General features: G+C 50.2%; 2 protein-coding genes across 11 annotated transcripts in view; one reads left to right on the top strand and one right to left on the bottom strand.

Moving 5' to 3' along the window:
- Window positions 1–20,440, top strand: part of GIGYF2 (GRB10 interacting GYF protein 2) — a 143,129-nt gene extending 122,689 nt beyond the window's left edge. For 7 of the 10 annotated variants that reach the window (XM_057744115.1, XM_057744117.1, XM_057744116.1 and 4 more), the window contains 3 exons: window positions 13,785–13,916; window positions 20,000–20,182; window positions 20,273–20,440. In XM_057744115.1, coding sequence (XP_057600098.1) covers window positions 13,785–13,916; window positions 20,000–20,182; window positions 20,273–20,382 — 425 coding nt within the window. In that variant the 3' untranslated portion in view covers window positions 20,383–20,440. Of the gene's footprint in view, window positions 1–1,619; window positions 3,464–13,784; window positions 13,917–19,999; window positions 20,183–20,272 lie in introns of those variants that run through there. The other 3 variants (XM_057744122.1, XR_009055005.1, XM_057744120.1) reach the window with 3 other exon arrangements.
- A 2,343-nt stretch (window positions 20,441–22,783) lies between these two features.
- Window positions 22,784–25,150, bottom strand: part of NGEF (neuronal guanine nucleotide exchange factor) — a 42,391-nt gene continuing 40,024 nt past the window's right edge. Inside the window, exon 13 of the mRNA XM_057746853.1 lies at window positions 22,784–23,765. Coding sequence (XP_057602836.1) covers window positions 23,575–23,765 — 191 coding nt within the window. The 3' untranslated portion in view covers window positions 22,784–23,574. The remainder of the gene's footprint in view (window positions 23,766–25,150) is intronic.

Below are 25,150 nucleotides of genomic sequence, written 5' to 3'. Positions count from 1 at the left end.
CTTACATCTGCATTTGTATTGCTCGGGGTCTCATGATGTCCCAGAGCTTCCCCTTCTGTCAAGTGGGGAGGAGATGTGCCTTCCTCCCTGTTTTGTTTTGTTTTTCCAGGTAAATGAGACCATGTCTGCTAAAAGCCCAGCCCAGTAGTCATCATACTATGCAATGAATACTTAACTTTTTCTGACCCCAGGCTTCTTTTCCCTTCCTATGACTAAAATTGTATGACTAAAATTGTTTTAGTTTGTGTTTTTATTACATTCCCACTTTCAGTTCATGTAGCTCATTATTGTTTTTATCACATTACATTTGTTCTTGAGATATATGTGAAGTCAAAGAAAAACCTGCTTCGGAATGGAGTAATAGTTCATTTCATAGACTGTTTGGTCTTTAGGTTTTTACACTTACCTAAATAACTGTTATTTTCAAATATGAACACTAAGGCTTTCATTATTTACAAGGGAAAAAAGTCTTGCATGTTATAGGAACACAGTTGAGGGGTAGAACTCAGGTTGGGGTTTGGAATCCTAGCCTCTCCCAATAGGAGGCCTTGTAAGCAGCTTGTACCACAGCTTCCATGGTTAATAAATAGGCATGTTTATGTTTTCAAATCATATTTTGGAATCAAAAACATAATATAATTAAGCTATTTTTATTATGTAAGACATTTTTTGTTTATTATTGGTACATTTAAAATGTGTATTTGAAAACTTGAACATTAAAGATCAAAAGGGGGGGGCGCAGAAAACTCAAATAATATTAACAGAACTGCTTTTAGACTAGAGAGCATCGCCTATTTGCTTTTTGATCTTCAAATAGCAGCTGAAACGTTGGAATTTCATTTAGGGTGGATGAACTGAAAGCTTTTTGAGAATCACTCATTACAAAGAGGCCCTGTTAATAGTACTTTTTATCAATCTCTTATTATGGAGTTTATTGAAAAATTACACGTGGCCGATGGCATTAGGTTTTCAAACCTCAGTAGAGTTTGTAAGTGCTGTTTGTTGTCTTCGGTGGCTGTGCTTGTTTGTTCTGCTTTCTCTAAAGCAGATTGCATTTTGTTTAATTAATATCACTAAATGAAATCCTTGCCTTTGCTGGTCTGCTTACAGTAGATTGAGTTGAATAAAGTAGTTTAATGTTTTTATGCTGTCTGCTGTATGATAGGAAGAACATCTGAGGGCTCTAAGGATCTCGTAACCGGTCTTCCCTGGAGCCTCCTACCACTTAATAACCTTCTGAGTGAACGTTCCCCCTAGCTAGCCTGGCCTGGCCTTCACACACACGCACACCCCAGCTCTACTCAGGACTTTGTCAGGCAGTGGTTTGCAGTTCTTTTCAAGCAGTGATGCTGGGTATGTGTGTGTGTGTGTGTTTCCCCTCTCTAATTAAATTATATCAGAATCTTAAGAAATAAGATATATAAAAACAGAATCTCTCATTGGAAGGGCAAAAAACCCCACTACATTGACTTTTATCCTTTCTTCTTCCTCCTTTCAGTATCCCTATTGGTGTGCTCAAATATAGGAGACCAAAATTCCAGCCGCCTGCCTAGAAATTTGAGCCATATGGTTGTCTGGGTGTGGTTGGTTGGTAACTCATTGCCAATTTTTCCCTGCAGGGTTTTCAGTCAATGCTTCATCAGAGCGACTCAATATGGGTGAAATTGAGACTTTGGATGACTACTGAGTACCTGCCAGAGTGGACTGGCCTTCCCTCTTTTCTCTGCCGACCATGGATTCTCCACCTTTGGACACAACACTCACTCACCATATATTCTTTATCACTGCAACAAATCACAGAACCGATCATCTCAGGCTTTTTCTTCTAGCCCTTTGTGTCCAAGATTCTTTAAACCATTTTTGTTGGTGAGCATCTCAGACTGTAGATAAGTGGACCGGACCCTGTGTCTCGGGGGTGGCAGTTGGGATTACTCCCCAACAAGGCTGATTTTGGGCAGCACATGTTTACTGTGCCGTGATTTCACCTACTGTCTCCGAGAAAGTGTTGGGATCTGCCAATAGCAATTTACTTTCTCCTGTCATTTTTTTCCTTCTATTTTGTTTTTCTTCTTCTTCTTTCCCTGCCCCCCACCCCACCCCCCCAAGATGGGCAAGGGGTCTGACTGGTGCAGTCATGAAGAGAGTTACTGGTAACAGACATTGGCCAGCAACCAGATGCCCCTGGACTGTGCCTTGAGTGTCCGATAGAGGCAGTCAGGGCTCTTCCAGCCTGAAGGTCGCATTGCCATTGCTAACTTTGGGATTGCATCAAAGAGGCCCTAGTGGGGTGGAGTTTAGATTGATTGGTTTGATGTTGCACACCCCTCGCCTGTTCTTTCTGAGCATCCTTTCAGAGAAAGGATCCTTGTTTTTTCTCCATTAGATAGTGACTTCCCAGCAAGCTGACTTCTCCCCTGGCATACTCCAACCTGATTGGACAAAGGAAACCCTGTGGCCTGGGAGAGGGACTTATTTTTAATTTTTCTTTCTTACAAAAACGGATTTTTTCCCATAAATATTTTTACTTCAGAGGACTAGGACCAGTTTGTTTTGGGCCTTTCTGCTGAAAATTTGTCTCGTTTAAGAGGCGGTTAGGATCTTTACCATATGTATGAATTTGTATAATTTCATTTTGGATAGGGATAAACTTCTGCTTCTGATAAAAGCCCAGAATTTCATCTGGTTCCTCGGAGCATTGCGTGTGTGTCTTGCTGTGGCCCTGAAAGCTTTTGTTTAAAGATTCTGGAATGGCAAGTTGCTTGCCTTTTCTGAAAAGAGAACATACGAAACCTGACCATCTTTAAGACCTTCATCCACGGAAACCACTATCCAGGAGATTGCAGTGGGATGGAGGGGATGGGAGAGAACGGGAGAGAAGCCTGGTTCTGGCTTCTGGTCATGGCTTCCTAATACCCCTTCACTTCAAAAATAAATGTATTCAAGCCCTATTTATAAACAAACACTCTTCCTGCCTCCGCCAGCCCCCTCCACAGAACATCACCTGGAATTGCCAATCACTCTTTGGTCTGGAGCCATCGGACCGTCCATCCCTGTGCAAGAAGTGCTGTGGTTCGGGTGGCTCCAGGTAGAGCGCCTTTTCTGTCTGTCGTCATTGCCCAAAGAAGGCTGGAGTTGCTCTGAGAGCAGTTTGGTTTTGGATAATTATATTCGGTTTCTATTTTTATTCTTTTGGATCACCATTCTCCCTATCCCTTTTTGCCTCCCTCCCTCCTAAACATGTACAATAACTATACAGAGACTGCTACAAACTTGTATATAGTTTTTGAATCAAATAGCATGAGGAGATGGGGAACCGTTAAAAATTGGGATTCCTGCTCTCCTTTGCTTTGTAAATTCAAAAGTGGGGGGTGGGGAAGAGGGATAGTTAAAATGTTTACAAAACTTTAAGCTCCCTCGGAACTTTTGCCAGTGTGGAGGAAAATAAAAAAGAACTTAAATAAAACCTGGTGGTATTCTATCTGAGTACACCTCTTGTACTCACCCTTGTCAAAGCTGAGTTTTGTACTAAGCCATTTTCTTGGCACCATGGAAAAGCTCCAAACACATGAGCACCCAAGACACGGAGGCAGCTGTGGCTTTCTCTGGCAGGCTGTGGATCACTGGCTGGTTCTGTGTTTGAGAGTGTAGAGGTCAAGGTAAATGTGGGTAAGCTGATGAAATGTCTTTCCTCCTTTGCCCCTTTCTGCTGATCTGTGGATCGTCTCCTGCCCTCACAACATAGGCACACACTCCTGAAGGTGCCCCTCCAGAGCCTGCCCACATCCCCCAAACTAGACTCTACTGTATGCTTGTTCAGGGGAAATTTAAACATGAATAAAATACAAACATTTTGGGGGAGGGGTAGGCAAATTTTGGGGAGCAGAGTCGTTTAGTCATGGAACATTCCATTTGCTTAACCAGGAACATTGCTTCTACCTGAGGAGTTTCCCACATAGTGGAAAGAAACCACTCTTTCCTAGGAATGTTTGTTTCTGTCTCAGTTCTACCAATTTTTCACATTCTCATTTGCTTTCTCTTTCGCTTTCTCTTTCACTTCCAGCAACCAAGTTCTTATCTTTCTGTGAACTTACTTGCAAATCATCTAAACTCTTACTGAGTTTTAAAGTATTTGTTTTGTACAGTGTTTGCTTCCATTTGTTTTAAGTCAGAGATTTAAAAAACACACCCAGACAAGATACTTTGATTATGGACACTTTCCCCCAGGTTGTTGGTGTTCTGTTTACAAATCACCCCCACACGTTGGCTTACAACAACCCTTTCATTTTACTGGTAAATTCATGAGTCAGGACAGGGCGAGGGCTCAGCTGGGCAGTTCTTTCACGGTGTCTCCTCTGGTTGTGGTCAGATGTCAGCTGGAGCAGTGAGCTTAGGAAGGTTCCATTAGGTTGGGCAGCGTGATGGCTTATTCGTGTGAATGGCAGTTGTTGCTGGCTGTCGGCGGGGAACTCAGCTGGGTTGATGGCTGGAGGAACTGCACGTGCACTCTCCAGCATGGCAGCTTCAGGTTAGGCAGACTTCTCATTTGGCAGTCAGCTTACCCCAGAGAACCAGGCAGCATAGTGTCACTTCTGTGACACTTTATTCTGTCAAAGTAGTCAAGAGCTGTTCAAATTCAGGGGGTTGGGAACATGGTCACCTGCCTCATCTCCCTTGATGTGTGAGGTCACTTAATAGAAGAGTGTGTGGGATGGGAGGTACTATTGCTGTCTTGGGGAAATAGCTGCATAAAATGAGTTTATGTGTGTACATCAAGGAGCTTCAACTCAACTTGGCTGTAAGTTGAGGGTTTTTTTTTTCTTTTTAATTTCAGAATAATGGTACTTCAGGCTTTATTTTAAATAATAATATATATATACACACATAAGTAGTATGTGTGCACCATTTTATACAACTGTTTTAAATTGACTAGGTGAAAAAGTTGGAATTTGTTTTATACAGAATGCCTCCTCTGCATTATTAGTTAAAAAGTCTGTGTATGATTCTGCTGTGAAATAAACCTAGTTCTCTCCTCTGCTTCCAGTGTGGAAAGTAACACTTCATTAAAAGAGCAACAGGCATGCAAGCTCTAAGTAGAGTAAGGTACAGCTGAGAGCACGTTTCAAATGAAGTTGGCCTCATAGTTGATGTGTTTTTTGGAACAAAAAAAAGTCCAGCTTTAGAGGATGGCTGTGAGTGCAGGCAATTCCTGGTGAAGCCGCAGTGCTTGCTGGGACCATGGAGAGCCTGGGAACCTTGAGGTAGCCAGATGTGTGGTGTTCATTTTACGGATGTTGTTGGATGCCCTGAGCATGACGGACCTGCGTAGCTTTTGGTAGTGTTGGTTCTGGACAAGGCACCTGGAGCCTCTGAGAGAAGAGTTTCCCTCCAGGAATTGTCCATGGGAATGTTTTGCAGCTAAAGTAACAACCATTGCTGTGGTTCAATGTATGGGAGAAACAGCACATAGATGTTGGGAAGGAAGAGAAGTGGGCTCTTCCCTAATTGCAGCAATTGCCCTGCAGCCTAAAAGCTGCCATTGCCTTCTTTTCATTGCTGGCAAAGTGAAAACATCATGAGGATAGAACTCACCATATAGCTTCAACACTCAGTTCATTCCAGCTGGCCTTAAGCAGAGACATGTCTTAAAGATTGTTTACTTGTCTCCCCAAATCTAGGAGTGGAAGATTAGTTTCCCTTGATAGCAAATTGCTTTTTCCTTTGAATGCCTCCCTTAGCTTGAGAAATAGTGCTGAAGGTCAGTGGGTCAGTATTAGGTTTGGTTGCATATAACAGGACACAAAGTAACAATGATTTAAACAAGATAGTTTATTTCTCAAGTGAAATTTGGAGGTCATCAGCCCAAGGCTGGTGTGGCTCAGGGACCCAGATTCTTTCTGTTTAACCCTCCTGATTGTGGCTTCCATTCTCAAGGTCACTCATGGTCCAAGGTGACCGCTAGAGCACCAACCATCACGCCCATGTTCCAGGAAGGAGAAAGGAATAGGGCGAGGCACAGGGAGCACACCTCCCTGCTCAGTCACCCCCCCCCTTCAGGAGCACCTTTGGGAGTTGTACCCAACATCTTAAGTCTTATCAGCTGGAATGTAGATACGTAACTACAGTTCAAGAAAGGCTGGAAATCTGGGGGTTTTAGTTGAGTGGTTTGCCACACCAAGTACCATTGGGATTCTGTTTCTAAGAAACACAGGAAATGGATGTTACATTGGCAGTTAGCAGCCTCTACCATAATCATTTGCCTTAGCCTTCTGCTTCGAAGTAGGAAGAGTTTGGGGTGGTTGAGTTTGTGTACGTCCACCATGGGAAAGGATTCCTAGCGGCTACCCTGACAAGGGGGCTCGGCTCACAATAGGCTCTGTTCCATTCTTGTGCAGAGCTGGGGACCTGGAGTGGTTCCCAAGGGCTCAACCTTGCTGTGTCTAGCATCCCCCAATTCTATACAGAATCTAGGTTTTTGGTGTGTGTGTGTGTGTTTTTTTTTTTAAGGTACCCTATGGCATGAAGCTATGAGTGTCTTGTGGATGGGAGCACTGGTGTCAAACTGTCAGATTTGAATGTTGATCGTACCACCTACTCTAGGCAAGTATTTGTTTCCCCATCTGTGAAATGGGAACTGTCAGATAGTTATGATCAGTAACTTAAAGTTTAATTGCATAGTACAATGCCCAGCACATAAATGCTTGATAAATAATTGTAGGCCATTTTGAAGGGAGAAGGGAGTTTGTGGGCTCATGTGTGGGTGCAGTGGAGCATTTTAAATATGGGTAACCTACCTCTTAGACATTTTAAAATTAGTGTAAAGAAGTAGCCCTCAGGGAGGCAGTGTGGTATGGGTTCCAGGAGACTGGATATTAGCACTGGTTTCATTATTAAACTGTCCTCCTGTCCTGTCTCTGGGCCTCAGTTTCCTTGCCTGTCAGATGAGGGGGTTGGTCCAGATCATCTGATGAACTTGAAACAAAAATCAGTCCCTGAGCCCCATGTCCCACAGTTTCTAATTTAGGTTGGTGCCCACCACTGGAAATTATTTTTTAGGTGCCCTAAGTGATTCTAAATGGACAGCTTGAGAGGGGAACCACTGGCCTAGCTGATCTGTGGGGTTTCCTTCAGCTCTCACCTCCTGAGTGTGTGTGCAGGTTTGATCAGTGTGTGCACCCGTGCATCTTCACAGCATATTGCTGACACTTGGCATTTGCAGATTTAGCACTTGTGTTTTAGTGTGGGTCTTTGACAAGTACCCATTATGGTTTTACTAAAGCAGGCCCAGGTCAAAATGTAAGCATGGTGAGCCTCATTTAAGGGACAGAGTCACTGACTTGGATTTTCTGACTTCCTTTGATAATATCAAGTTAAGCCTAAGCAGGTCAGGGCCCCATCACGAATCAGAAACCACCCTAGGTATTCAGTCAAAAGAAATGGGGGTGGGGGGCAGGGGAGAAAGAAAAGAATTGGTGTTGGAAGAGTAGGAGGTAAGATTACTGAAGGATTAGTAACTGTAGAGAAACCACTAACATATCTAATGGTCAGTCCTGTTCATTTCTAGGTGATACTAATATCTCTTCAATTCACTTACAGTCTCACCTGGATATTTAGTATCTTAACTAAATTTTACTTTACATATGCACACACATATATATGAAAAAATGGTGTATATACGTATATATACAGCAAAGAATAAAATATACATCAGTTTTCGTTTCTGTGCCTTGTCATGAGGCTGTGGGTGATATTTGTACAACTTCCTTATTTACTTCGCATTTCGTGTTCTTTTTGCCTTCCACCAGCCCCTCAGCTGGTGGGTGACCTAAACCTTCATTCCCAATGGGTTTGAGTCCTTAACAGTCCTGAGGTTATTGCAGCTTTCGTCTTCAATTAGCTTTCGCCCGAGTTCATTTTTTTTTTTTTTTAAATGAAAAAATTTAAGCATACATTGAAGTAGACGAGAGTCTTAGTCTGGTCTGGGAAGTCCCACAATCTAGGTGCTGACAGATCCCATGTCTGTTGAGAATCATCTTCCTGGTTTGCACATGGCCATCTTCTTGCTATGTCCTCACGTGGCAGAGAGATCTCAGGTCTTTCTATCCCATCTTTTCATCTCTTAAAAATCATTCTTTTTTTATCCCATTGTGAGGACCCCACCCTCATGACCTAATCTAAACCTAACCACTTCACAAAGGCCCCACCTCTGAATACCATCACGTTGAGATTAGGATTTCCAACATACAAGTGCTGGGGGACACAAACATTTAGTCATAGCAACTAATGTAACAAACTCCTACATTTTTCCAATTTGTTTTTAAGAACTTCCTTTTTTTTTTAAGTCTTTATTGAATTTGTTACAATATTGCTTTTGTTTTATGTTTTGATTTTTTGGCCACGAGGCATATGGGATCTTAGTTCCCCAACCAGGGATCGAACCCACACCCCTTGCATTGGAGGGCAAAGTCTTAACCACTGGACCGCCAGGGAAGTCCCCGTTTTTCCAATTTTGTTTTTTAAATTTCACCTTTTCCCCCTTAGAATTTTTTTAAAACAAATCCTAGATATCATTGAGTCACTAATAAATATTTTAATATGCATGGTAACAAAGATACCTTAAAAAAAAAAGCACATGCCAATACCACACTAACAAAATTAATAATTTCTTAATATCTAAACTCAGTCCATTTATGACTTTTTGAGGTCATCTCAAAAATGTCTCTTTACAAATGTTTGAGTCAAAATGAGGTTCATGGATCACATTTGGTTGCTTTGTTTAAGTCTCTTTAACCAGTTTCCCCTCCCAAAAAAAAAAAATTGAGAAAACAAGATCATTTACCCACAGAACATCTCATAATGCGGATTCAGCAAGAAGCACCCTTACGGTGCTAATTTGTTAATCTCCCCTACATTTTCTATAAATGCGTAGTCAGGACTAGAGACTTGGTTAGATTCAGATTCTCCCCTCCCCCCAGGAATACTTAATGGGTGTACGTCCTGTTGCCTCACAGACAGCATTATCTGGTTGTCCCATTTTTACTTATGTCAAAATTCATCAGTCCTGCTGCTATCAGGTTGATTCATCCATTATAAAATTTCTGTTGATCTTTCGTGTAGCAGTTTTAACATTCATTGATGATCATTGCCTAGGTCTGTTATTTCATTATTCATTGAAATATAGTGATTCTTTTTGGGGAGAAGGATTTTTTTCAGTTTGAATAGCTTCAGACTTAAAACTTGCAAGAACAGTAGAAAAAACTCCCATGTATCTTTCATCCATATTCTCCAGTTGCTAACATTTTACCACACCTGCTTTATCATTTTTTTCTCGATAACTACACTCTCAGTAATGAATCTCAGTAACTATATTTTATGAATCACTTGAAAGCAAACTGCAGACCTTATGTCCCTTATCCCTAAACATTTCAGAGTGTGTTTCTTTGAAACAGGGACATTTACGTAACTACAATACAATTACTAAAATTAGGAAATAAAGTATATGATACTATTAGTTAATATCCAGGCTTCATTCATATTTCACCAATTGTTCCACTAATGTCTTTTATAAGGAAAAACAAAAAGGTGCAGGATGCCATCATAATTGCTTTTTGTATTTGTGTGTCATGTTTCTCCAGTCTTTAATCTGGAACAGTTCCTCTATCATACTTTGAGATTTTTAAAGGACAATTATTTTGTAGAATGTGCTCAATTTACATTTGTCTGGTATTTTCCTCATGATTTAATTGAGATTATGCAATTGGGCAGTAATACTACAGAAGTGATGTTATGTCCTTGATGCCTCATATCAGGAGGCATATGATGTCACTTTGAACCATTACTGGTGATGCTAACTTTAATTAAATATGGTATCTGCCTGGTTTCTCCGCTGTAATGATTTTTTTTTCTTTATGGGAGCTACTTTGAGATTATGTAAATATCCAGTTCTCATCAAACTTTTATCCACTAGTTTTAGCGGTTGTTGATGATTCTTGCGTGAACAATTAGTAGTTATCAAGCTTTCCTGTAATTTATTAGTCAGCATTCTACTATAAGGAAGCACTTCTCTCTCTCTCTCTCCCTCTCTCTCTCTCTCTCTCTCTCTCTCTCTCTCTCTCTCTCTCTCACACACACACACACACACACACTGTAGGTTATAATCTGATACTATTTTTGGTGCATGAATTGTCCATTTGGAGTTCCTCCAAGTTGACTTTTGTGTGTCCTTTTGCCACACCCCTATCATCCTTTGAGCACTTTCTTAATTTGTCATGAGATATTCTAGGCTTATCATTATTTTTACTTTTCCAAATTTGGAATTAGCCATTTCTTTAAGGAGGCTGCTGCTTCTGTAAGGGAGGCCTGAGGATTTGTGAGTGGAAGATTCTCAGATTTGTTTGGGTCTACCCACATACCCCCCATTCCAAATCTCAAGGTCTCAGTCCTTTCCAATCAGTGCCATAAATTTCACCTAAAAAAACTGACAAAAGCTATGAATTCAATTTAAGATTGTAATTCTGCAAACCAAAAACATTTGGGGCCTGTCTTGCTGCCGATTAAGCTCTGGCAAGAAATAAGAGATTTTTAAAAGGCTGCCATAGAAGTTCTCCAGCTCTCTGATCATGCCTTGACCTTTGAATTTAAAGCCCTGAGCTTCTCCTTAAGCACCCAAGGCAGTGAAAAGTAGCCAGTTCATTTCACTGTCCTTTTGCTCGTCATCACTAGGTGCAGCATATACTTGGTCCTTTAAGCCTTGTCTTTAAGAGGCACTTCATGCTAAACAACCACAGGTCTTAGTATGTGGTATGCCATGTGTTAACAGATCTCATTTTCCACTGGCAATGAGGTCTTGTCTGCGTTCAAGCTCAAACAGGGTGGCAAACCAAACTGGAAAACGTATCTTTTAGGGTCTGTTTCTGGGGATCATTCCAGGTGCCAAGCATTATATTGGTCAGAGTCTGACTAGGAAATAGTTTAGGTATTTCAAACAAAAGAGATTTAATACAGGAGTTTGTTATAAAGATGTCTAAAGGACTGTCTAAATTAGCAGCTGCAGCTCAGAAATTGACACCAGCCTGCCTGGAGGAGAAGAAAGATTGCTCAAAGGCCAAGGCACTGTCCACTAAGGCTCTGGATTCAGCTTCCTGACAAGGATCCCGGAGCCTGCACGTCCAGCCTTCTGAGGCTGCCCCTGCAGTAACTTATTTGTTACTGAAGTTACTGTAGCCAATGCTGCTGCCATTGCCAGAGATACTGTCAGAAGTCTGAATCAGAAAGAGAGTCACTTCCTCCTCTCCCACCTTTCATCTCCCACCAGTGTCTCCATTGGCAGATGCTAACAGGGAGTCAGCTGGCAAGAATCTCTCAGGAGTGTGATCTGGGAATCTGACTCTGCGTTACATTGCAGGGCACAGAAAGGTGAGGATGGGAGACAGAGCAAACAAGCAGTACCAACACATGAGTGAAGTGAGAAGATGCTCGATGTTACTTCTATCCTAGAAATCCCAACTGATTGAATTCCAATATTAAGTTCCTGTCGTGTACTAGGTTCTAGAAATACATTGGTGAACTAAACATAATCCCTGCTGTCTGGGACTTAGTCACAGAGTAGAGACAGACAACCAATGGACACTTCATTTAAGGGCACCGTTTCATATATCTGAAAAAAATACATATTTTTGTCTGGGTACACACACCAAAAAAATCCTAAAAATAAATTCATAGTGATAGACCACCCTAATAGATATATCAGCAAAAAAATTGAGCAGACCCTTCAGAAAGGAGGATATTCCTGTGGTCAATAAACATGAAAAGGTGTTCACCTTTATTAGTCATGGAAGCACAACCACAATGAGACACCACTACATACCTATCAGAACGGTTGGAAATAAAAAGGTTGGCAATGCCAGGTATTGGTGAGGATGTGGAGCAACTGGAACTCTCATACTGCTGATGGGTATAAATAAGAACACACTTTGGAACGCTGTTCGCATCTACAGAATCTAAACACTATACTCTTACCTAGCAATTCTATCTTTAGATACATAACCAAGAGAAATTAGTGTATGTGTTCACCAAAGGCAGGTACAAGAATACCCACAGGAGCTATATTTGCAAAAGTTCAGACCTGGAAATAACCCAAATTGACATAAATAAATGGATAAAAGAATGGATAAGTTGTGACATAGTCATACAATTGAATACTATTCAGCAATAAAAAATGAGCCACTGCTACATGCAATGATGTGGATGAATCTCACAGAATGTTGAACAGAAGAAGCCAGACCAAGAGTTTGTGTCATATGATTTAATTTGAAGTTCAAGAGTAGAGAAAGCTAATCTATGGTGACAGAAGACAGAGTGGCACTTTGAGGGCACGGACTAGGGAGGGGCAGGAGGAATCCTGCTGGTGTGCTGGAAATGTTCTGTATTGATTTTGGGGTGGTGTTTATCCAGGTGTATACGTGTATGAAAGTTCATCAAACTGTAAAGTACGATTTGTGTACTTCACAATATATAGATCATTCCTCAAAAAATTAACCAAAAAGTAAAAGCAACAAGAGAGTTTCACATAAATATAAATGCTAAGAAGAAATTTAAAGTGATGTGATGGGCGAATGGGGGCTGCGTGATCAGAGCTGAGAGCTGAATGATGATCAGGAGGTAGCCATGAGACTGCTTTCTGGGAGAGGGGGCAGCAAGTGCAGAGGCCCTGAGGCAGGGTCACATTTGGTGTATTTGAGGAACCTCATCAAGGCCAGCAGACTGAACATAGCAGGGCCAAGGCAAGTCCTTAGTTTGGCTTTTTATTCTAAGAGCACTGGAAAACCATGAAGGGTTTGAAGTAGGGGGGTGTACATTCTGAGAGATAAGACATGGTGAGTAAAGGAAAGATAAATTTTAATTATGTGGCTAGGACATCTGGAAGGTGGTGGGCTGGAATTTAACTGACTGAGCAGGGCTGGGGAGGCAGTGGAGTCAGGTTTATTCTGGACACTTTAAGTTGGAGATGCTCATTAGATACCCTTGGGGCTGTCTGGGAGGCAGTGGGTGATGGGGCTGAAGTTCTGGGCCAGACCTGAGCTGGAAACATGTGTCATGAACACATAGGTGGTTATTTCAAGTCCCAGGTACCTGGGAGAACAGAGAGCAAGAAGAAGGGACACAGAGCGTTTTAATGACATGGGTTTTTCTGGAGAGACTAGAGCTGCCAGAAGGTTTGGGTGGAAACTGCTTTAAAAGTGCTGCTTTAACAAGCTCTGTTGAGCGCCCACTCCTCGCCAGGCATCGAGAGCCCAAGCGTGAGCGGAATCTGGCCCTGCTCAGTGCTGCCAGCCTAGGGTTGGAGTCTCCCAAGCCTGGGCCTTGAACACTAACATGCAGATTCCCGGGCCCATCCCGACCCACTGAAACAGAGTGCCACGGCCATCTGCATTTATCATGCTCTCTGGGTGAGTCTTTTGCACATGGAGGTTTGAGAATCTCTTACTTTCAGTGGCCCAGGTTTGTGTGTTTGTGTGTGTGTGTGTGTGTGTGTGTGTGTGTGTGTGTGTGTGAGAGAGAGAGAGAGAGAGAGAGACACGGAGAGCGGGAAAGAGAACAATTTCCTCTTTCCCTCTCTGAGGGTGGGGCTGCTCCAGAGTTCAGGAAAGTGGTCAGTTCTGTAAGCTTTGCTCTGTGTGTGTGTGTTTTCATGTGTGGGGGGCGGGCACGGTGTCCCAGGAGGACAGAGTTTGCATTGATGAAAACCTTTCCCAGCCCTTTGATGCCTCTTTCCCTCTCCCCTGAAGTTAACCAGCTCAGTCCCCGGTGCACATTGCTCGCTGGCTGCGCTCACTCACGGGCCAGGATGGCATCCTGTCTGGCCCTGCGCATGGTGCTGCTGCTCCTCTCCGGGGTCCTGGCCCCTGCGGTGCTCACAGGTAAGGGTGCTCCCTGGGCTCCACTACCACCAGCCTCCCAGGGCTAAGAAGTACCTTAGGCCAGAATCTCTAATGCCTACCAGGCAAAGCGATTCACAGAAGGTGGGGTGGCCGTTTGGGGTGATTCTGTGACAGGCTCCCCTGAGGCCAGCTGGCAGCAGCTGCATCAGAGGTCTCAGGAATTGTTAGCCACAGAGACAGTGATCTCTGAAGTAGGAGGGTGACTTGGGGAGTCGGGCCAGGGACATTAGCTGCCTAGGGGACATAGGGATCACTCCAGCACCCTAAAATCTGAAGGCCTTCAGATCTGGGAGTCAGAAGGGGGCACCAGGCACCAGGCAAGCAGCTGAGGGGCAGAGGCCCCAGGCCCCTGGGTATAAGACCACAGAGCCCAGCCATTTATTTTTCAAGCCCTGCAAGCCCTTCTCTGCTGGTTTTCTGAAGTGTCCTTTGAGAGTAAAGACCCAGATACTGTTTCCATCCTGGGAGAAATTCCGGAGGGAGCACAGGAGCAGAGACCCCTTTAAAACCATGAGGATGCTGGACTGAGGCTCTGCCCTAAAGCTGAAAATGGCCAGGTCTGGGTCTGATGAGAAGAAAGTTTCCACCAGGCTTGGGGTGGCAGGCTCCTGGGACCTGAGCCCCAGTCCTGGGCACAGCTGTGGGGCCCTGTGCAGGGAGGGGCTGGCCCAGGCTGGCTTCAAAGCCTGAGAGAGAAAAGGCACAGACGGGTCATGGGTGGTCTTTCTCCTGGAAGAAAGCCATCTCTGATGGCCATGAGGTGGGCCAAAGAGAAGTGTTTCAGGGCTCCTGAGGGGAGTCCTGGGGCTGGAAAAATGTGCAGGTGGTTGGGGGCCTGGAGACCCTCTGCAGCACGGGTTTTGGGGAATGTCTGTGGATCTGCGGGGAGGCAGTGATACCATTGGGTGGAGGTAGTGCTGGGAGAGCTGCTGGGGGATGTGAGGCCTAGGGGGACTCCCACAGCCACACACTCAGGCACAAACATGGAGGAACTAGGAGGTTGGTGAGGAGCCTGTGGGCCTGGTGGCCTCTCAATAGATGCTGCCGTAGGAAGCAGCTCATAGGCTGGCTTTCCTTCTGCTTCTGTCCTCCTCACTGTTTCTCAGCCTCTCTGTGCTTCTCCTCTTCTATACAACGGTGATAACTGTAGTGCCTCCTCCTCTCGCGTGAGACGCTAGGTCTACCAGGTTCACACACATGAACTTTCAGGACAGGCTAGGCAGCTGGTAGCACTCGGTGAATGTTAGGGGAACATGTATAAATGTCCCCAGCCCCTGTGCTGGTTGCAGGATAGTCTCAGGGCAGAAATACCTCCTCACAGGACTGGGAAAGCACCCAGCCTCCCTTTTGGTGGGAGGGGCACCAGGTAGGCAAGCCAGGGGGCTGGTGTGGCACCCAGGGAATTGGGGAAGTGATGTAAAGTAGGGGGGCATCTTCCATGGCTCCCTTGTGCCCCATCCACCCCAGGGAAAAGCTTCTCCTGCCTGGTGGTCAAAGTGGGTAGAGGTGAAGGTGCTGGCGCCCGTCTGCCCGGGGTCTGGAGCTGTGTGGGAAGCTTCTGTCCAGTTTCTTGGTCCCCATGCAGCCAGCTTTCCCAGCCAGGCCACCGGCCAGAGGCGCTGGATCAGACTGTGCATACACAACACGGGTGGGTGGGCTGCGTCTGCTGCCACAGGAATGCTTGGGGACAGCCTCGTGTTTGGCAGAACTGGGACCTCACCTGGCCTCACCTCCCAAGGTCCCGCCACGTGTCCTACCGAGGGCAGGCAGGCCAACCCCACCCTGGAGTCTTTGGGGTTCTGGTTGGCTGCTGTTCTTCCTGCCCTCCTGGGAGGGAGGGGGCTGGGGAGGCTCTCGGCTGCCCCGCCCCCAGCTAGAGGCCCAGAGCAGGTGTGTAGCAGGCCCCACAGGCCCCCGGCCTGCTGCTCGCTGGGCTGGGGTCTTAAGCAGGCAGGCGGGGAGGGAGTGGCCCTGTGGCTGAGGTCCAGGCCTGGCCTGCTGCCCTCCTTGCTGGTTGCCCGTGGCCGCAGCTACTGAGGTGGGGGGAGCAGGCCAGGCTGAGCAGGCGGGAGGCCAGGGCAGGGATGAAAAGGCCCTTCATGGCCGCACAAAGGCCGTCTGTGAGCTCGGGTGCCTGGCCTCAGGGCCCAGTGGTCAGAGTGAGCGTTAAACAAACTTATTTACTGAAAGGCAGGGCGGCTGGGGGCAGCGGGGCTGGGGGAGAGCCCACAGTGCCCAGGCCTGTGGCAGGGTCACGAGGCCCCCACTTCTCCTGGTTTCCTCGGTCAGAGTGTGGGGTCACAGGACGCTGCTCTCGCTGGTCCTTGTCCTCCCCCTTCTCCGTCCTCACTTGACATATCTGCTCGCCTTCCACACCTGCCCTCATGCCAGTCCCTTTCCTGGCATTTCTTTCCCCCATCTTCCTCCTCCTCACATGGGACCTGCTGTGGGGAGACTGCCTGACGACGGCTTCTGTTCATGACTCCCCAGAAGGAGAGATTTGGGGGATACATTTGTTTCCCCTCTTCCTGCAGCAAATTGAGAAAACACTGAGGCACGCAGATGAGGACAGGAAAATGCCTGGCCCCTCCCTGGCGGCTGCACCTCCTTTGCTGGAGGGCTGGTGACTGAGTTCAGGCTGTGGTTCTGGCCCATGTGTGCCACTGGGGCACCCACCTGTGCTGGCAGGGAGCCTGGGGCCCTGGCTGCTTGGGTGCAGATGAGTCCCTGAAGTCCGGGTCAGCCTCTGGGGGTCTTCTGTGATGGTCAGCTGCAGCAGGCTCACAGCCCACAGAGTGGTGAGGGCCATGCTGCCCAGGCCAGAGAGGCCCTAGGGCAGAGGCGGCAGCTGATGATGGCCTTGACAGCAGTTACCAACTGGTGAGGGTCGTGAGAGGCATGGTCTAACACCCATTTCACAGGTTGGGAAGTGAGGGCAGACAGTGAAGTCAGTCTGCCATGGTCCCAGGGTGAAGCTGTGATGGTACCATGATTTGGACCCAGCCCTCCTGATTTGGAAGTCAATGGGTTCAGCCTCTCAAGCTTCACAGACTGGCTGAGCCTTGAAGGGGTGGGAGGGGGTGCACACGGCAGGGACGAGGCAGCCCGGGATGGTGTGTCTGGCAGGGAAGGTCTAGGCTTCTATGGGGAGGAACAGAGTGAGGAGAAGGTCTGGGTGTGTCTCCCGAGTACCCTGCTCAGAGGGCCTCCATCCCCCAGAGATGGCTCCCAGTCTCTGGCAACAGACAGAGGGTGACCGCTAGGTCCTGGGAGTGAGCCCCTGCCCTCCAGCGGCTGTGGGGCCTGTCACTTCTCTTCCTGAGCTTGGGGCTGATTCCTCAGACACCACCCAGGTTGGCTGGCCCTGGTACCCAGTAGCCCTGTGGTGGCCTCCCTGGCCAGATGCCTGGCATCTGGAGGTGAGCTTTGGCTGGTGGTGGTAGGACATGGAGGTGCCTGGCTGCTACTCCATCTTGGCTGTGTGGGGAGCAAGTGGGGACCAGTGGTTTGTCCATTTATCTGGGAGACAGGCAGTCTGCGAGCCCTGTACCTCAGGGCCTGCCAAGCGGTGGGGAGACCCAGGCCTTTTTTCTGCTTAGCCCCAGGGCAAGCATGCCTAGGGCCTGGAGCTTCCATGGCAGCTACAACGTTGCAGACTCCAGCCCTCCCAGGCAGTGACAGGGGAGGCCTGACAGAGTCACTCTCCCCTTCCTCACAGGGAAATCTCTGAAGTAGGTGGTGAACCAGGGTGGCCCCCAGATACCAGCACTGCAGTTCAGCCTAGGCCCTGGGAGAGGGATGATTCCCCCAGCTGGGTGCAGGGACCTTCCATCCCTGGAAGGCCTCTTTGCTAGGGGTGTTTCTGAAAAGGGGCACAGGCCCGGGCAAAGCCTGGGAATGTGACAGTGGTCCCTGCCTGCAAGCTGAGCCTGGGAACTGATCTAGCCAAGGCCTGAGAGAGGCTGCCAGGCACAGGGCCTGGGGAGCTGGGGACCTTGTAAAATTTTATCATGAAAAGATCTTAAGTTTACAGAAAAGTTACAAGAGGAAACCAATGAACTCCAGCAGACTCTTCACTTGGATCCACCGACTACCAATATTTTGCTCTATTTGCTCTTCTCACTGTCCTCCTGTCTGTCTACTCACTTACCTATCTGATTGCTGAACAATTTGACAGTAAGTTGCAGACATCATGCCTCTTTGCCCCTAAATACTTCCTAAGAACAAGGATATTCTCTTACATAGTCAGTTATCCAAATCAGGAAGTGAAAATTGATGCAGTACCATTATATAAACTACAGCCTAATCCATAGCTCACCAAAGGACCCCATAAATTTCCATCCAGGAACTCACATTGCATTGTGTTGTCACAACTCCTCAGTCCCTAATCTGGAACAATTCCTCGCCTTTGTCTCTCATGACCTTAACATTTTTGAAAGCCTAGTTATTTTAAGACTGCCCTGGAATTTGGGTTTGGCTGTTCACTCATGATTTGCCCCAGGTGGACACTGTTGGCAGAAGAACACTGGAAGTACCTTTGTGTCTTCCTAGAGCACCTCCTTCTCCAGCAGCTGGTGAGCCTGGAAGCAGGGTGTGGGTCTGGCTTGTCTGTGCCCACAGGGAGATCTCAGGGGTGGAGCCCCCAAGAGTGAAAGGTGCCCCAGGGACCTGCAGATGGGCTGGCCAGGGCTGTACTGATTGAATCACAACTTCTGGGGAAGTTTCTGGGGAAGCACAACCTGTTACTGTGTTGTCCAGGGGCTCTGATCCCCAGCAGCACTTAACTGCCAGCACCCACCTCAGCTGAAACTGAGCCTTGGTCTTCTCGGAAGCCAGGGATACGACAGTTCCACAGAGCAGCTGCTGTCAATGAGACGGTATGCCGTGGGATGCCCACTAAGCCCATTCTAGCATCCCTGGATCACAACAGAGATCACTCAGGGCTGGGGTGGGGAGACCTGGAGCCTGCTTACCATCCTCGTCTTGAACTTGACTGGGCGTCTGGCACCAGGACTGGGGTTGTTGTTGTGGGGCTCCTCAGGCTAGGATCCTTGAAAGGCGAGCAAAATTGGTGTCGGCTGGCTGGGGCCAAAGTAGGGGTATGAGGCTGGGGTTATCATGCAGGCCTCTCAGCCTGTCCCTCTTGTTCCCTGGGGCCCCTGTGTACCCTAAATCCTGCTAACTCCCAACCCATGAGCAGAGAAAGGCTCCTGCAGAAAAGGCTGCCTAAAGACTGATGTGAGGATTGAGCCCCAGCTAGTGTGGGGGTTGAGGGGTTACCCTTTCCTGGCGCTTCCCTCATACTGACCATAGACACCCCTGCCCATCCCTCTGGCCCTGTTCTATCTGGAGGCAGCAGTATGCTGGCATCACAGTGTCTTAGGCTATAGAGGCCCGTTGTACCATCCCGGGCATGTGGAGGCCTGTGTGGGCGCTAGACCCCGTGCCCTGTGGGCTGCTCCTCTCTGTCCAGGTTAGGGCCAAGGAGAAGCAGGGCTGGCTGCCCCTGGGGTGTGGGGTGGGCGTCTCCTCTCCACCTCCCACAGCAGTGGCCCCTCACACCCTGGGTAGGCAGGAACCCTGGTTCCTTCCTGGAGAGGGCACTGCCTCACCCTCCTGGTGCCTTCTCCAGGGTGAAGGCTGCCCTGTGTCTGCCCTTGCAGGGAGAAGATCCCTCATAAGTGTCATTTCCCCGGGGCCTACAGAGCCCAGCAGTCCAGATGGGGAACCCCAGACTGTGCTGGGAGACGACATGCCCTGCCCCGAAGCTCTCTGCCAGCCCGAAGTTCTCCCAGCTTTCTCCCAGGGGGCTGTGGTCCCTTAGCGCCCTCCTCCCCCATCAACCGGTCCCCTAATGGGCAAGGGCTGCCTGGCCCCAGTGGGGGCTCTGGGGCCACACGTGGGCCACTCGGCCTCTGACGCCTCACCTGCGAAACAGGAAGGCAAGCACCTTTTTGAGCCCCAGAGCCCCGCCCCCAGCACCCCTTCCCAGTCGGTCAACGGCAGGGCGACGTCCCCGTCGGCCCTGCCGCCCGCCCCCACAAGCGTCCTTGGCCTTGCAGCCGAGGGCCCGCAAGAACCCGTGCCCACCCTGTGGAACGAGCCCGCCGAGCTGCCGTCGGGAGAAGGCCCCGTGGAGAGCACCAGCCCCGCCCGGGAGCCGGCGGTCAGCGGCCCGCCCGCGCCCACCGCCGCGCCGAGCCCCGAGGACAGCACCGCGCGGGAGCGTCTGGACCAGGGCGGCGGTACGGGCGGGGGCGCGGGGCCCGGGCGGGCCGGGAGGAGGGGGTGGGGGGCCGGGCCTCGGGGCTGACGCGGCCCTCCGTCCTCCGCAGGCTCGCTGGGGCCCGGCGCCATCGCGGCCATCGTCATCGCCGCCCTGCTGGCCACCTGCGTGGTGTTGGCGCTCGTGGTTGTCGCGCTGAGAAAGTTTTCCGCCTCCTGAAGCGAATAAAGGGGCCGCGGTGCGGCTCGGCGGCACCCCGCGGTGCGCGCCCCCGTGTGTCGGTGTGTCGGCGCGTGAGTGTGTGGACGAGCGGGGGAGGGCGACGTGCACGTGCTCGGGACTCGAGGCGCGCGATAGCGTGCGCGTGCGTGAGCGCGCGTGCGCCGGGGCCCCTGCAGGAGCTCGGGCGCGGTGCGCGTGCGCCGGAGGCCGCCGGGTGCGGGAGCGAGGTTGGGAAGCGCTATGGGCAGAGGCCTCCGCGAGGCCTCGGGAGCGCGGAGTCCCAGCGCCTCAGCCCCCTGGTCGTCCCCGACCTGCCTCGGGCCTGCCCTCTGACCATCCCCTCCGCTGGGCCCTGGAGCGCTGCGATCGCGGACCAGCGGGAGACTCGGGGATGGGGGCGGTGGGGGTGGCGGGAGAGGCACCAGCCTGCCCCAGGCCCACCGCCCTGCTTCTTGTGGCCGCGCTGGGTGATGGCGGGGTCAGCGTAACCCGCTGTTCCGGTTCCCAGCCAGAGGCCAGGTGATTTTGGGGGTGGGGGCGTCTTCTGATTCTGGCAGCCTGGACGCTGTCTGTGGCCTCTGAGCCGCAGACCCGCACCCTCAGGACCCCTGGGGACCGCTCTACGCCAGGGAACCCCAGCAGCGATGAGAGGAGGGGTGATGCCCGGGTGCTGTGGACCCCTATCCCGGCTCCCCAACCCACAGCCCCAGACGCCTCCCACGCCTGGCTGGGGTCGAGCTCCATGCGAGAGTGGCTTCGCTGGGGCTCTGGCAGAGCGGGCAACCCCACTGCGGGAGGCTGTTTGCTTAGAGAACGAAAACAAAAAGACTTTTCAAGCTCAACTCTTTTCACTTCAGCCCTGAAATCACGGGGACTGAATGAGCGATGAGGAACCACCCAGCTGCGCTCCCCGCCCCCAAGCTTGGCCGTGGCTCTGTGTCCGTGGTCATGTTCTCTGTCTTCCATACTTCCCAGGAAGCCTAACTTTTATAATTTAGAGAGAGGAATTTAAAATAGTGGCTTACCTGCTCTGGGTGCAGCAGGAAAGAAGCCAGAACTGCGTCCTCTCTCTACCCCCAAAGGCCCGTGGAGTGAGGACCCTAAGGCCTAGAGGGGAGACTGTCTGCAGCCCCAGTGATGGTTTCACGCCTGGGCCACAAGAGGATCCTTCCGAGTGAGTGCTGGTGGAGGGAGCTGTTCCTCTTCTGTGTTTTTCACCGTTGTCTCCAGCAACTATTTTGGCCTCCTTGGTTTCTCTGAGCTCCTGACTACACCTGTTCTGGCTAAGGCCAGTTTTCTCCTGGATACTCCAGATGACCACACGTGGTACCCACTCACAATCCCCCAAACATATCATGGCTTACAAGTTTCTGCTTATAAAAGACTGTTATAAAACGGACCAGTTTTCATGAAACTGTTTACGTGATTACACGTAACCTCCAGTAGCCAAGCCCTCATTTGAGCAGATGACCCAGATCAGGATGCTGTTTCCTAGTTCCCAAAAGAAAAGCTGGATAAGGGCCAGGACCACGACCCACCCCCCACCCCCTTAGCCCTGTCAAGAGCAGCACAGGGCTCAGAAATGGCCCATCTCCTGGGAAACTCAGGGGCAGGTACTCCCCCCTGGGGTTGCAGCAAGGAGGCCCCAAGAGCATCAGTCCCTCACTGGGACCAGGGGGTCCCTCTCCAGTTGGACCAGCATGTTGCACGTGTATGCATCTTCCAGGGATTCACCCAATTCTCAAAGGTTCTGAGGTTTCAAGAATGCCAAGGGCTATACTGTGGCCTGTGGGAAGATGCTGCAGTGTCCCACGTGATCTAAATCCTGGGCTTCTAATCAAAGTGTGTCCTGGCAGAACGGGCGTGGCCCCAGGCAGGCTGGGCTGGGTGGGGTTGGATTCAAGGCCCTCCACATTCCAGGACTGAACCAGGGGTGGGGTGGCTCTGAGGGCCAGCTGCAGCCTCCAGGTAACTGGCTACTGCCTCTGAAGGCAGGAAGAAGTGCCCCAGGTCAGTGACTGGCCAGGTAGGAAGTCCCAGTCCCAAGTCTGGTGGTCAGATCCCCTATGGAACCACCACCAACACCTCTGTCCCACAGTGGTCTGCCAAACCTGCCTTCTGGACCTGCAGAGGGTGTTCCCCCATTGCCTCAAACAGCTTATTCTGTTTCTGGAGTCCCTCCACAAGTGGAGGTCCAAATCCACTTCCATCCTGAGGCGCCAACCCCAGCTGCTTCCTCCTCCACTAGAAGCCTCCTTAACCCTCTCCCTGGAACACACCTCCTCCACTAGCCTTGAAGGGGCCTCTTCTTTCTCTGCCCAGACAGAAACACCTCATTCCTGTGTGCACCAGAGTAATAAAAAGTAGATCTTCCTCTCCTTTATTTTATACATGATGCTTCTTTTAATGCAGCCAAAAATGATATTTGCTTTTCTTGGAACCATGACCCATACAGGATGTAGTGACCAAGTCATTCCTTTATAACAGCTGGGCTCCTGAAGGGGCCAGAAGATACAAGTTACGTCCAGCCTGTCAGGGAGCCAAAGGTGGCGTGGGTCCTCAGCCAAGCTCTGGCAGGCCTGCCATGAGGCAGGGCCTGGCCGTGCAGCCAGAGGCTGGCGGAGGCTTGGGGCGGAGATGGACAGAGGCGGTTGGTCTCTCAGTCCTTTGAATTGGAGATCAAGGGCCACTCATCAAACTCAGCAGGCAAGAGTGGTCCACCTGTATGCCTGGCCAATTCTAACAGCTTCCAGGGGAGAGGACACGTGCAGGGGTCATGACATATCACCTTTGCACCTGCCCTTGGCCAGGAACACCCTGGGTCTGGGGCCTCTCAGTGCCTGGGAAGGGCCCTGGAGCCTGCCCATCTTCTGTCCACCCCCGCTACGAGACAAGAAGAAGAAGTGGTGTAACACTGTTTAAAATACACTTTCTCATTTACAAACGCCGCAGAGGAGAGACATGGGCACCCTTTCTCCAGTTTGTGAGCGAGGGGATGAGACAGATGAGCACTAACCATGTGGCAGGGATGAGGGGTGGGGGCGACTCCTGCAAAGGCACCCCAGGTCACACCCTGCTGCCCGGGGAGGCACCGGCCTTCCCCCCGAGCCCCTGCCCTGTCTGTGGGGTTTGCCTGCCAGGCCCTGCTCCTGCTTGCCCACATCCCTCCACCAGGCTGGGGGCCAGGGGTCATTGCCGATTTCGGCTGCCCAGCTTCCTGCGGTCCTTATTCTGGCTGCGCTGAGGGTCATCCATCTTGTGGACGCGGAAACATTCCTTGAGGTTCTGGGACCGAATCTTGGGATTCAAGATCTCCTCAGTCATGTTGCTGGGGAACCACCCTCTCTCCTGGTCATGCAGACGCTCACCAAAGATCCACCCTGCACAGCGGGGGAAAGAGAGGGTCGGCAGCTCTGTGAGTGGCGTGGGCTGGGCCTCCCTCCAGCCTGTGTGGGGAGCAGAGGTAAGGGAGACGCAGGAGTCCAACCAGTCTTTCCAGAGGTTCCCTGCCCTCAAAGCCATTGCTGGAAATGCTCAGACCAGGTTTACCCCCCATAAGCTGTGTGTGTGTGCCCAGGGCACTGGCAGAAGCAGCTACCCTCTGTGTCATTGCGTGTCCCAAATGTATTGACTTTGGAACCCATTCCCAAGCCCTTGACAATCCTAGGCTGCCCCACATGAGGCCAGGAGACCCCAAGGGCCACTCACAAAAGCAAAAGGCATCAAGGGGCTGGTGGGGGCTGGCCGCGTGGCTACCCGACCTGGAATGCCACCATCACCCTCTTGTTGGGCAGTCCCTCCCTCAGCTTCAGCCTCCTGAGAGCTGGGTGGTCAGCCAAGAGTGGCCAGCCATGAGCTGGCCGAGTGGCCTGGCTCTCTACTCCACCCCTCACCCCCATACCACAGTGTCTCTGCCAGGGGCCTATGGCCCGAACTGCAGGTCCTGGGGCAGGGCTAAGACCTGAGATCTAAGGGCCAGGGACGTGCCTTCTGCAGGCCACGTGGGAGGGCTGTCAGGCTGCTCATATTCTGCGGAGTGGTGGTGGTGGGGGGGAGGATAGAAAACACTGCTCTTCCAATGCTGAGCCCCTAGGATTAGGGAATGGTGGAAATGGCCTTCCCTGGAGGTCACCAGCCTGAGACCTTCCAGCCAGGACCTCAAAAAAGAGGAGGAACGAGAGTTGGGGGAGATGCTTCGTGCACTTTGGGGGCTTTAGCTTAGGAACAATTGATGTAGAAATAAGGGATCCATTTTTCAGGGGAGGGGAGCAAACCTCTGGCACTGATGCCAACAGCAGAAATGGGCAGGAGTCCCAGCGGGTGGCTTCCTGGCCCATGTGGGGCTACAAGCCTGGTGGTCACAGGCTCATCTGGAAGCTTGCTGCAAATATGGGGTCAGGGTCAGGGTCATCATCCCTCCCACTGTGATGGGGGTGGGGCCTGATGCCAGGGCTGGACGGAGGGTAAGGGGACATGGAGCCAGGCGCTTGGCTGGGCCTCCTGCTAAGTGGGGAAGGCAGACCTTGCAGCTCCGGGGAAGGAGAGCAGAGGCACTGGGAGAGATGCCTTCTCCCAGGGGAAGCCAGGATGGGCAGAACGGTCTGGGGGAGCAGAGACGCAGCAGGGCCCTGGGCTCTGCCTGCCTCTCAGCCGGCTCTCCCGCCTGCTTCTCCACGTGGGGCAGAAATGCTCCCACCTCATCCCTCAGGCTGGTGCAGAGCCCCGGGAGGTGGGGGCAGGGAGCCATGAGTGGAGAGGCACACAG

This window comes from Hippopotamus amphibius, chromosome 8 (assembly GCF_030028045.1).
Source record: "Hippopotamus amphibius kiboko isolate mHipAmp2 chromosome 8, mHipAmp2.hap2, whole genome shotgun sequence".
Classification (NCBI taxonomy): Eukaryota; Metazoa; Chordata; class Mammalia; order Artiodactyla; family Hippopotamidae; genus Hippopotamus; species Hippopotamus amphibius.
Note: the sequence above shows the minus strand (reverse complement) of the source record. Positions and strands in the feature narration are given on the sequence as shown.